General features: G+C 40.7%; 1 protein-coding gene across 1 annotated transcript in view; it reads right to left on the bottom strand.

Annotated features, from left to right (window-relative positions):
- DOCK4 (dedicator of cytokinesis 4) overlaps positions 1-13,613 on the bottom strand; it is a 306,106-nt gene that overhangs the window by 67,118 nt on the left and 225,375 nt on the right. Inside the window, exons 28-31 of the mRNA XM_065401620.1 lie at positions 10,869-10,944; positions 8,598-8,698; positions 6,945-7,003; positions 538-686 (exon numbers count right to left, since the gene is read on the bottom strand). Coding sequence (XP_065257692.1) covers positions 538-686; positions 6,945-7,003; positions 8,598-8,698; positions 10,869-10,944 — 385 coding nt within the window. The remainder of the gene's footprint in view (positions 1-537; positions 687-6,944; positions 7,004-8,597; positions 8,699-10,868; positions 10,945-13,613) is intronic.

The following is a 13,613-nucleotide window of genomic DNA, read 5'->3' as shown; positions in this document are numbered from 1 at the left end:
ACTGAGTGGGAGCCGAAAGAGCAGATGGCATACTTAGCAGCTCCTTACTTGATGCCTAAGCTAGTACTTGAGAGGCAAGAAGAGTTGGATACTTGCAGAACTTGGTTTCTCATAAAAATCAGTCTTTTGATGGCTGGGCAAACAGATATCAGACAGTATGTCAGTAAGCCATCACGGTATCGTTCTTGAGTTTCTTCTTCATTCTCTTTTTCCCCCCAATTTATATTACTAAAGTAGAAAAATAAAACAACCCCAACAGGAAGTTTTGCCACTGACTTCAATGGGGCTAGAATACCCCATCCCCATCTTAAATTAGCCACACCAAAATATTGAACAAACACATGGAGAGCTTAGAGGGCCAAAGGGTCTTCAAGAGCCATTAGCCTAGAATTCTACCATCTTCCCTCAAATGAAGGTTGTCATTTCTCCATCTGCTCCATCACAGATTCTGCTAACAAGTTAATAGTTCAGTGCCAAGGCTGCCTGAGAAAAATCTTAATGTCAATCTTCCCTGCTAAACAGCTTTACACACGTTACCTGTTTGAAGTTGCCACTGCGCCTTTGTTCCCAATCCATCATGTCATGGAAAATGGGAATCATTACATTCCGCAGGTCAGGCTGAGGTATCAGTGTCACTTCTAAGAAGGGGCCAATGAGAGCTGGGATGAAGTGAAGTTTATGTTCCCCTAAAATTAAAAGGAAGCTGAATGTGAATTGGGTTCACTCTTGGGTGAGTTAGCGAATGATCCAAATTAAACAATACTGTATGAAGAATTATGAAATGACATTCTAAATGTTTACAGTTTGGTTGGCTGATAGCATGCCTGGCATGGGCTATTTCTCAAACAAACACCAGGAAAAGGAAGAGGAAAAGCCACAGAAAAGAGCCAAATAGAGGGTCAGCCTGATGCATGACATTTTAAAATGGAGTTCATGAATGATGTTGGGTTGTTTACTCCTGATGCTGTTTCTTTGGCAGGGGAAGAGGGAGAAGTTCAATGGGCATTGCTTTATTTAAGACTACTTTAAGAACCAGGATGTTTAGGGCATCTTTTGCAAAAAGGTTTTCCCTTTTGCAGGTACAAATTGCTCCTGCATTTTTGTATCTCCAAATATGGTTTACTACTTGAAAGCATATTCACATTAGATGGAGGTACAAGTACTCAGTTTTGCAGCCACCCTTCATTTTGAGGGCACAGAAATGGGAGTATAAATTTTGCCTGCAAAAAATGGATTCTTGGACTGTTTTTCTCAAAATGTTTCTCTTTAGAAAAAAAGCTGATGCCTCTGCCATTAACTCACTATGTTCTACTTGGATGTTGTAGAGGGTCTCCAGATAGTAGGTAAATTTACATACCCCATAGTATATGTTGCACAAGGAGGTGAAGTTAAATTAGGAGATTTACCCATAGCTTTGAATTATTTAGCTTCTGTCACTTGCAGAAAGATCTTTTGGATCTTTTTGAGAGTTCTGGTCTATTACAATTGCCAGACATGCAAAGAGGTTGAGAAGGGGGAAACAGCAAACAACAATTGTGGTGAAAGAAAAGACAAATTTTGTAGAGAGCGAGATTTTCAAAAGTACCTATGTCATTTAGGAGCACTAGTTCCAATGTAAGTTGAAAATTGCTTGTTATATATTTTCATTCATTTCAATGGGACTTGTGCTCCTAGGTCACCTCGCTGTTTTTGAATATCGATTCCATAGTTAACTATCAAATTCAAGAGCAAAACCCCTTTAGAATACGATGCTTTATCAAATGTCTATGTACAACTGAAGTAATCACCTTATACACCGCCAGCACCTGGTTCACCATTGTGTTTCTCCAATTTACATCAGCGTAACTCCATTGACTTTAGCTAGAGTTACACAGATGGGAAATCAAGCCTCTAATGATTAAAACTCTACAACAAACTTATAGAAGTATTTATTAAATCATTATTTGGTTGCATAAGGTTTGTTAATTAATTGGATTAGGAAATTAACATGAATTATTGTTCCTTTTATATTAACTGTAAGGTGCATAAATGAACTTTGTACACTTTTAAATAACTAAATCCATTTCTCCAGGCCTTAGAAAACTCAAGCCATGCATCCAGAATAAATTCACTTGTACAGGTATAGTTAAATCAAATAAGCTTCTACAGTAGGTGTGTCCTTCAGCAGAGCAGTCCTCCAGTCTGTGATACAGCAGGGTTCCTTGTACGCTCCTCCTCAATGAATACTGCTTGTGAGTCACCTTGGTGGTGGGCATTATTTGGACATTTCTTGTTCTCTTGAGACACAAAGTGATTCCCACAACAAGAAAGATGCTCTTTACACCAAGTTGTGTAGTTCCCTTGTTGAGAGGGTGATCTTTTGGTGAATGCACCAGTTCCAGAGACAGGCAGCTTCTATTCAGAGAAGGAAAGACCTTGCTCCTCCCTGTTTGTTAATATAATAAACTATTGTCATGTTGTTTGACATGATCTGACGATGAAAGTTCTGAATAAACAGCAGGAATTGTTTGCAGGCTTCGTGTACTGCACACAGATCCAGAAAATGTATGTGCAACTGGATTCTTAGTGGGTCCAGGTACCCTGTCTGTCGAGGTGGGCTTCCCAACCTGGCAAGGAGATATCTGTAATCAATCCTTTTGTGGATGGGGTACAGACAAATGGCAGTTCTAAGATGACCTTTTTTTTGGCAGAGCAATCTCACCAGGACCGATGTTCTGGAAGATATCCAGTAGCTTATGAGGGGTGTCCTGTAATTTCCTCAGGTAGTTCTGGAGTGTTTCCCCTTAGGAGGTCCCAGCATTGCCTATAGCCATCAGGTGGTGATGGTGAAGCAGGTGTGATCACTTTATCTGGTGAAGACAACGATACACATGCAGGGGCTGGTGGCTCAACCTGGTGAGATTGCTCCTCTTCCTCAGAGCATACCTGAGTGGGTTGAAGTTCTTCCTCATGTGGGGATGACTATCTTGACTCCATTCTGATCTTCTGTAGTCATAATGTCTTATATATGGATCTCAGAAACCTAGTGTGAGGCATCACAGGTGTAATGGGGTGATCCTCTTGGACAAAGGCACTGACTTATTTTTGCTGGTGGGTGCTCCTCTTCACCCTTCCCCCGATGCGAGTGGCGGCGGGGCTTCAGGGGGAAGAGGCTGAGTGGGGTTGGAGCCTCGGGGTGGAGTACAGGTGGAGCAGGGGGTGGGGCTATGGTCCAGGCGCTGGGGTCCATAAAAGATTAATCTGACCCTGCGGGTGCTGAGCAAACCCTATTTTTTTCTGTGGGTGCTTGAGCCCTGGAGCACCCTATGCTCATGGAGAGGAGTACCATCGGTCCCGGGTTGGTTAGTCTCTCTTGCTTGTAGGAGTGGGAAGGTGCCCATGATTTTTTGAAGCCTCTGTCAGGGGTGACTTCCTATCTCGACAAGGGCTGTGAAGTTCTCCAGCTGATCCCACATTCATCAGAGAAGAAGGAAGCCTCTACGTCAATGCATGTGGTGCCGTGTGGTCTAACTATGTCCTAGCAAGTCAACGATACTGTGAGTGGCAAGCTGATGATGTGTGGACCATTCTGGATAGGACTGGATCCTACACCACTGGCAATTCTGGATTTGCAGAGATGGTAAGGTCCTCCGGGATAATGTATCTACCCCCTGATGGAGGATAATGGATAGGGTTTCTGTCCCTTGGTGGTGCCAGATGTGCCAGCTTACTTACACCAGCTTTCAGTACCAATGACTCCTTTTCTCTGCAAGTTGGTACCATTGGTGTTCTTCTGAGAGAACTGGATTTGACATAACCCGCAGCCATCTTGTGCACTTAGCCACCATAAGCTGGAAGTGAGGACACCACCTAATGAGAAAGAATTTGGCCTTACTTAGGCAGACAAAAACATTTGCACAGCTGCAGTGTTACTAACAAGGATAGCTGACCTTGGTCTGGGTGCTTGTGTCTAAGTTTCTTGTAATAGCTGCTTTGTTGATAAGTAGAAACTATGAGTTTTTTTGCTGTTGCTAGAGAAACAGCCCATGAGGGGTTACTGTGAGTTATGCTTTGTTTTGAGTTACCTATAAAAAGATAAGTTAGAAAGTGTACTTTGGAGAAGTTTGGATTTTCTATGAGCAAGAAGACACTGACATTAATCTCCCCAATGGCTAGGAGGAAGGATGGCCACTAGAAATCTGCTGCTGATGCCACTCAACACCATCTCAGACTTTAGGTAACTATATTCTGGGGTGCTCTAGATTATTACTACTTTACATGTGTGCTTTGTACTCAAAGAGAAGGATTTTTGGGTGGAGGCACTCTTGTGCGTACCAATCATTTATTATCCACTCACTTCTTTCCCTTAATGGTGCTGTGGATAGTCCTGCCCCTTTGGTAGTTGGCAGTTTCAAGTTTTAGGTATTCTGGAACGAGTATTGTCAGGAATCAGGGCCTGCAGCAGTTCCCATCTCTGGGCAACCTAATGAGCACAGATAGCATGTAGTAGGCTTCCTAAATGGCTACACTGCCAGAGTGGTTGGAATAGTCAGCAGACCGGCTCTTAAGTCTAGCAGCAGTAGCAGTTCAACAGCTACTCAAAGTATTCAGCCACTTCTGAGGTAGCTCCTACACCTGGTTGTTCTCAGGTTGGTTGCTGTTTTGTTCCAGCTCTGCTCCTGTCTTGCACCCAGCCCTGCCTTTGACTCTGGCTCCAATTCCTGGCTACCGACACCCACGCTAACTACTGGGTCAGACTCCTGTGCTAATCACTAGGCTCGACCGCCCACATTCCAGTCACTGACAGGTATGCTTCTTATGAGCACCTGGTGCACCTGTACTGGTGCAAGGAATCTCACCCAACTTAAAGGCGGGGTGGAGGTGTGTCAGAAAATAATTCATATTCTTGGATGAGGACTTAAGAGGGAGAGTTCTCACTTTTCATTTGAGAGAATCTAGTCTTACCTGCCTCAGGTCTCCCCTGTTTCTTAGAGTCTTTGACCTGCCTTCAGCAGTCCTGGAGTCAGAAACCATTGTGCTCAAAGGTGCACTTCTCAGTATCTGGGGAGAAGAGGAGGGTCTGACAAGCTGGGGTTGGACTGAGGTCTCATTGAACAATCCATGATGAACCTTGGAAGCCTGAATTCATGGGATTGATGGGTTTGTTGAGGAAAGGATTGAGATATGTTACACTTTGAGGGGATATAAGCTTCCCTGAGACAGAGGCCCAGTGGCAGGCCACGCAGAACTTGAATCTGAATTTTTTGTAAGTGTTTTTATTTCCAAACCTTGATCACCTTGATCGATCGGTCTTTCAGCCCTCGTATAGCTTGCACCGATCACAACACGCCTTCCGTTCATATTTCTAAACAATAGGAAAAATACACTAGAAATGACATACATTAAATACAGGTCATGGTGGCTCAATCTTCAAGCTGAGCTCAGTGCACATCAGTGGAAGGGGTATAGGTGGCGTAATGCCAACTTTCAACCTCTGCAATCCAACATACACCCCAGCTAATTTCCCTGTGAGATGTTCCACAGTCCGAGGATCAGTTGGAGTGTTGAACATACTGGCTTGACCCCTTCTGAGCCCTGCCATGCTCCTTAACCTTAACAAGTAGGAGCTGGTGGAATAAAGATGGCCTTTTTGGATGGAGCTGATGCTCCTCTGTTCACTGACCAGTCTGTGATCCTAGCTGCGAGGCCACTGGCATACAGTTGTACATGGTGGAACAGAGAGAGATGGGTCTCCAGTTGCTTGGTGTAGACGAGCACTGTCATAGATTTCTTCCAGGAGCTGGGAGGACAGCAGAACTGTTTGCATTTGTTGAAAATGGCAGTTAATACCAGGCAACCAGGGTCTCGTTTTTTCAGGAAGTTACAGTGAATGCCATCTTTTCCTGGAGCTGTGTTTTTGGTCTTTGTAAGTCTGGTCATTACTTCCTGTGATGTAAAGTCTTCTTCCAGGCCCCCTGAATAGTCAGTCTGGGGTAGAGGATGAATGCATCCTAGACGCTGTGTGTCATTCTGAGCTACGTGGTCTGGACACCTTGAAGTACGAGAATAGTTTCTCGGACGGGATTGCGCAGTAAGATGAGGGCCCGCCAAGGATCTCTCTCAGAGCCTTGGGGCCATTTGACTGATAGAGCTTCTGGATCCTGGATGCTGCTGCTGAATCATAGCGGCAACTGATGTTCCTTCTCCTGGCTTCTCTGATGTTTTTGTTATGGCTCCCTGCAGGAGTTCTGTGAGCAATCGGTGTGTTCTCCTGAGTTACTTTCCTCCCAGATACTTTACCTGTCAGTGGGTATTTTTGACTTACAAGTCATGGGAAGATGATGGTTTTGAGAAAGGAATAGCTTTAATTAATAAACAAGAGTGCCCAAATTACTGGGATGGCCAGATGAGGAATACACGCTTCCTTACAGGTAAGAATTTTTGTATGTACAAATGCAACCCCCTTGTCAAAAAATGAAATCTATCATTTAGATTTTTCTTATCTTTCAGTATCTTGGAAAACAACAGTTTCTCATAGAGGAAAGAAGGCGTCACAATGATAATAATGCTTTGATTTGAGCTTTATGTTCATTCTCAGTTTTTTCAAGAAATAAACGGTTTTGGACCTAGTGGCCAACAATTGTATCCAAAATATTAGGTGAGTTTCAATCAAGAGGACTGGTGTATGTCAAACAAAACTACTTTCATCAAAGGATCTGAAAACACTTTGCAAATCCAAACAATTAATTCAACTTCTTAACATTTTCTGAAAAGAATTAGAACTGTTTTCCAGGAGGACAAACCAAGAAACAAAGAGGTAGTGGCTTGCCCCAGATAAACCGGCAGAACCAGTAATATAATGCAGGAGTCTTAACTAAAATTCATTACAAATTTTGTTCAACTTTTTTATGCTACTTTGTTTCACTGTTAATTTTTATTGAGGAGATTTTTTTTCAATTCCTTACCTAAATTTTGCCACATGCTGAAGATTTCACATCCCATCGTTACCCGCATGTCACCATATCTGTGAAATATTTAAAAAAACACTTAAGCATAACATTATTTAGGAAATAATTTTACAAGATCATACTATAATTTAGGCTCCTGTGTAGCAAGATGAACTGTGAGATTTCCATGCAGTAATGATTTTTCCCAAGTTTTGGATGGATGTAGTATAAACAGAAAAGGAAAAAGGAAGTTTGCTAATGTCCAATACATATCTAATCAAATGGCTTGTTTCATAAAGACACATTAATTTCCACATATTGTTAGTACAAGCTCCCTAAATGTTACAAACAGTAACAATGATACAACAAAGTAGTGATATCAATCTATTCTCTTAATATGCCTCAGATTTTTTCCCTCCTCTTTCCCCCAAGATAACTAATAATTTTATTTTACCCTGTGATGTTCTTTTCTGGACACCCAGAACGATAAGGCACTGTGTTACCGCTCTGTCTCAGCAAGCGTGAACTTCGCCGGAAATAGACGGGGTGTCAGACACCGTAGTCTACCTCATCAGCAAACTCCTTGAGATTCTGCCAGCCTAACCCTTGATTTACAAGTAACAATCACTCAACCCAGTTCCTGAGATGTCTCTCTACAGTGTCCAATCCCTCTCACTGTGATTCTCACAGACATCATCAAGTTCACTGCCTCCAAACAGCCAGAGCACACACTAGTCTGTTAGTGTTAAAGCCTCATACTTTACTTTAATACTCAGTACTGAGATGGTTTTGTAATAAAACAAGAATAAGCTTTTTAATAAAGAACAGAGATATAAGTGATGCTAAGCAAAAGAAAAAGAGACAGGTATGGTTACAAACAAAACAAAATAAAACACACTTTCTAGTGTCTAAAGCTTAACGAATTACAATCCTGGTCTCAGTTCCCATACACTTCAACCACATGGCTGAAGGAATCACCTTCCACAGTTTACAAGAGCTCTGACTCTTTTGTCCCTTAAGTGATGGATAACTAAAAGGTCTTTTAGCTCCCTTTATAGTACCCTAAATCCACTGTCTATTCTTCTAGAGCCAGGAAGGCTTCCTGGGGTGCAGACTCCCTTCGCCGCTCATTAGCTTGATGGCTTTTTTTAACTTATATATAAATGTACTTTCATTGTCCCCGGCCTGTAATAGAGCCAGTCAGACAGGGGAATCCACATTCCTTTGTCTAGGGCAGGCTTGTTTTATGCACTGCCTCCCAAACACATTTTAAGAACATATTTCCAGCACACATGTAATTCTTTATACACAACCCATATATACATCACACAAATGATTTTCGAATCCAGCCTTCCACCAGTTTACATAGAATACCTAACAAAACATATTTTAAATACATATTATCACAACAGTGTGTTTGGGGTAGTGAGTGCATCAGGCCTGATATGAGCCACCCAGCCAGTGGGCATTGACGGGCTGTTAGGGTCAACAATTTTATTCTTGGGGGACTGTGAAGTCACATAGGACTTCATCCAAAGCCCATTAAAGTAAGCAAAAAGACTCATCTACTTCAACGGGTTTTGGATCAGGTCCATATGCTGCATAAAGCCTGTTTTTTAAAACATAATTGTTTGATCTGCAGTAATTTTATGGAACCTGACTGGTACTTACTTTTCCAACACCTTTTTCTTCTTGGAAGGTGTGAACATCTCCAGTTGCAGACACAATTGGTTTATAAAAATGACAGCAAGGTAAAAGTAGGAATCCCAGATCTACAATAAACACAAGGTATTTGGTTATTTTCCGTTTCTCAGCACTAACATTTTATGTCCACTCTAGATGCAAATTTTCAGTTGTACCGCGTGTCTTATTCTTCATTAGTATATGTATATGTAATATTGGTTACAATATTTTTGATTAAATGTTTTTTCAACCAAATATTCTGTTTTGTTGATGATGAAATGTTTTGCAGAGACATCCTAATTTTGATGATATTTTTGGCAGGAAGGTTTCTGGGGTCCATGGTGGACTGTCACAGAGACAAAGAGAACTGAATTAAAAACCTGGCGATTTTGATCTGAAAACAGAAATTTTGACACAATTCTGTTTTGCAAAAACTTTCAAAAGAATTTGTTTTCTCTAAGTGGAATGAAAACAAATTTAGAAAAAGTTGTTGTTCTCTGGGCAGCTCTACTTGTTACTGAGGCTAGGTCTACACTACCCGCCTGAATCGGCGGGTAGAAATCGATCTCTTGGAGATCGACTTATCGCGTCTCATCAGGACGCGACAATCGATCCCCGAATCGACGCGCTTACTCCACCAGCGGAGGTGGGAGTAAGCGCCGTCGACTGGGAGCCGCGGCAGTCGATTTTGCCGCCGTCCTCACAACAGGGTAAGTCGGATCTGATACGTCGAATTCAGCTACGCTATTCGCGTAGCTGAATTTGCGTATCTTAAATCGACCCCCCCCTGTAGTGAGGATGTAGCCTGATACAACTTGCAAGCATCAATGACTACAGTGTCTCAGCAAGGCAAAGATGAAGTAAAGCAAGGTAATATAGTTTGTTAGCATACTGCTCCATAACTGACTTCCGTGCACAGGCACTGGGAGGATCAGCTGCTGAAACTTCTGTTAAGTAAAGATTTCTTAATGAAATGACATTTTTAAATATTAGCAACTCTAGGCCAGTGATTTTCAAACGTTTGTACTGGTGACCCCTTTCACATAGCAAGCCTCTGAGTGCAACCCCCCCCCCCACATCAATTAAAAACACTTTTTTATATATTTAACACCATTATAAATGCTGGAGGCAAAGCAGGGTTTGGGGTGGAGGCTGACAGCTCACCACCCGCCACATAATAACTTTGTGACCCCCTGAGGGGTCCTGACTCTCAGTTTGAGAACCCCTGCTCTAGGCCAAATTATGGCTGCTCCAGTGTAGCTATGCAGGAGAGGAAAATAGGTGCAGGAGACAGTAATAACTGCTAAATAAGCCCGGGGAATAGTCAGTTAGCAGTTAATGATGTGGGCTTTAGCTCCTGCACATTGGCAGAGCTACATAAGGGAGCACTGGCTACATAGTTTCATAGTATCTACTACTTCAGGCCAACATTCTCTCCCCATTGACTCCAGAGGCATAGCATGGACCTAGATTTTCAGAGATGCTGAGCATCCACAACTGTACTTGAAATCACTGGGAGCATTGGGAGCTCAGCGTCCTTGAAAATCAGACCCTGTGCCTTATAACATGGCACAGCTAGAATAATGCCTCCAAGCACCACTGCTTGGACTGTGTGCTCACTTTCCCTCTCCCCTATGAGTAAACCTCTTAGGAGCCATCACTAAGCCTTTTGTTTTTAATCCCCTAAATATCATTCTATAACTGCAATATAACACTCTGGCCATGGGTTATTACAGATATCACAGCTCACTGAAAACAGGCTAATATCTTTAACAATATCCAGCATGACATGTCATAGCATTATAATTTTAACAGTACATGCCATGTTAATTGGTCTTGAGAGAATTTAAAAAAAAATAATCTAAAGCCATATTTTTGGTAAATATGCCAGGGAATAAGTAATAAAATTCATTTTATTTTCTGAGATAATCTTGAAATATGAGCAGAAAAGAAAATATTTTCTTAATCACGAAACCTTGATCCAAAAAACATGACACAGGTGCACTCGAGACTTAAAACCAGAAGGCAAACAAAAAGAATCCCAAATACAAAACACACAACCTAATAATTGTTAAACCAATCTCATGAGTTTTGAACATCTGAGACTGGTAGCACCACAGGAATCTAACAGCTCAGAAATTAGAGATAAATTTAATCCCAAGAGTAACAACCCAAAATCAAAAGAGCCACAGATTGACAAGCTTTTGCACTACTTATGTCACTGAACATATATTTTGGGGGAGTTCATTCTTACAGTACCTTATAATCAAAGTTTTCATTTAGGAAGTTCTTACGAAGGGCATCCGAAAGATACAGGACTGTTGTAATAATAACACTGGTAACAGAAAAAGAAGTATTACCCTTTCATTAATTGGAAAAATGTAACTTTGATTCTTTAAGTACTAGGTCATTTTTCAATAAAATAAAGCCAGGTACCATGTGTAAACTACAGTAAATACTATATTCTAAGCATATATGAATAATTGGATACCAATACAATCTGTTGCCAGAAAATACATATGGCAAGAAACAAATTGATGACAATATGTATGGTGTAGCTGTACGAACAGTGCTTGTGAAAACAGCTGTGGCAAGATAAAATTAACAGGAAAAATACATACCACATTACTGTGCAACCCAAACCACATAGATATCTTATAATCTATATTTGGTCCTATCAGTGATCATGTATGCAATGAGAACAACTTGTTCTAAACAGTCTTTTTAGTGTGTGCATGAAAGAATACGTAATATTGCACCATTTGCAAACATTATTTACAGACAGAACAGACACAGCAGAGACAGTAGTAGTGTAAACCACTGCAATGCAAATCTGCATCAACAATACCTGAAGGAACTACATCTATGGCTCTCTGTTTGGACTGCCAACAAGAGGGCAGTGATACTGTGATAATGATATTTTACCATATTGATACTTACCTTGAGGATATTAATCTATCCTAGCTGGATTGAGATAGCCAAACTCCTTTCACATTATTTATCATTAGTACTCAGATGGTGGTAACTTTTGGTCACTACAGTGCTAACCTGGCCTGAATGAACAGGCAACTGAGACAAAAGTGCAGGTTTTGAACTCTATGAAGATGGAAGATATTCATGGACCATCTGTATACATCCTGTTTGAATGAATCAAGATTTAGCTGACACCTGCTGTGCCTCTGTCATGATGCCTCTCACTACATTGAGCTGCAGTGCTTTGTTCTCATTTGTAATCACACAACAGTTTGTGAACTAACTGCAAAAGACATGAAAAATTGAAACTGAAGTAGAGCAAATACATAGTGTGTGTAAAAGGCCCTTAAATGGGATATCTGAATAAACAGTGATACAGTTCTAAAAAAATAATAGTATTTGGGATACAGCATTTTTCATCTTAAAAATATATTGGATAGTTAATCCTCCAGCGCCTATTGGAGGTAGATAAATATTAGTGTCCATTTTTTAGAGATGGGGAACCTGAAGCACAGAACTTCAGTGACTTGCCCAAGATCATAGGAGTCAGTGTAAAAGCCAGAACTTCTGAATTCCTCGGTACCCGTCCTGTGCTCGGACCATTAGACTATCCTTTATAGGAACCTAGAGGACAAAGAGACTCAGCAGGCCCTTTCCTGCAATCTCCTTATGGGCTATTGGCATTCATGACTCTTCTTGGCTGGCAGCCTCATACGCAGTACAATGTGGTAATGCAATGGGTTGTTTTGCAATGCTGTATCTGCCAAACCAACCTCTTAATGTTAGAATTTGACAAAGCAAAGTGACACATACTAGATGCTCATAGATTTCCACCCAAAATACTTGATCAGCCTCTCTATAATTATCAATTTTTCTTCATGCCCTTATTGGTGGATTTAAGGTTTCCGAATAAGACATTTTTCTCTAAGTATAACTCAGAACTTCACTGGTTACAGAATTTGGGTTTCAGTTCCTAATTTGCAAACTGGTCCTGCAATAATGCCAATCCCTTTTTTTTCAAATCTGTGAAGTGGCTGAACATCTGGAATGAATAAAATCATAGATCTCTTTTGGAACACTATCTTTGGTTCTCAAATTTCATTAGTTTTAGTTTTATGACACAATTTCTAATCACCATATTTATTTATTTTCTCAATAACTGTACTGCATCCTGGCTTCTTATTTGTCCAAATATTGTTCCATGTTTGTCATTCATCTGTGTAGCTCATTCAAATCCCCCTCCAGTGGAGTGATCTCTGTATTATTTTGGAAGAGAATGTTAGAGCCTGTTAATGAATGAAGAAAATGGTGCTTAACCATCAGAGGTCAGAGCACAGAAGCATTGAGGGGAAAAAAGCCAAACCTTCCATTTTTGTATTTGCACACTATTCCATTTTACAGATGTTTCACCAACTGGGAAGAAAGAAGTTTTGAGAGAAAGAGGATATTCCACTGGATGAAACGATTAAAATAATTAATCTGTTACATAGGTAACTGTACCTATGTAATAATTACTATTATTATTATTTGTGTTACCATAGTGCTTAGAAGCCCTAGTTAATGTAACAGAACCCCACTGTGCTAGGTACTTTACAAACACAGAGCATAAAGACCAGTGCTACACCAAGGAGCTTACAATGTAAGTAACATTTCAGCTTCTAGGAAATTCTTAAATCCAAAATGATAAATCCCTGAAAAATGGGATTTAAAAGGAAACTGTAATTTAGTCACAGTGCCACAAAGAATGCAAGTACATTGCTGTGTCTATACTACATAAATGTATTTATATCAGAAAGAATTATTTCTCTCTATGTCACTTGTCAGCAGATTTTTAATATACATTAGAGAAGAATTTTAAAATGCCATTTCAAAGACTTTTTGCTAAGATTTCCTGAGATAGCAGAATGGTAGTAATGCAAGTATTTGCTGCTATAGCTGACATATTTCAGTTGTTTACATGATAAACCAATTATACCATGTGCGTTCTCACTGGTGTGTCTATGAATAGCCTGTATGTGTGTATCAACATGG

This window comes from Emys orbicularis, chromosome 1 (assembly GCF_028017835.1).
Source record: "Emys orbicularis isolate rEmyOrb1 chromosome 1, rEmyOrb1.hap1, whole genome shotgun sequence".
NCBI classification, from domain to species: Eukaryota; Metazoa; Chordata; order Testudines; family Emydidae; genus Emys; species Emys orbicularis.
The sequence above is the reverse complement of the archived record's forward strand: the minus strand, read 5'-3'. Positions and strand labels throughout refer to the sequence as shown.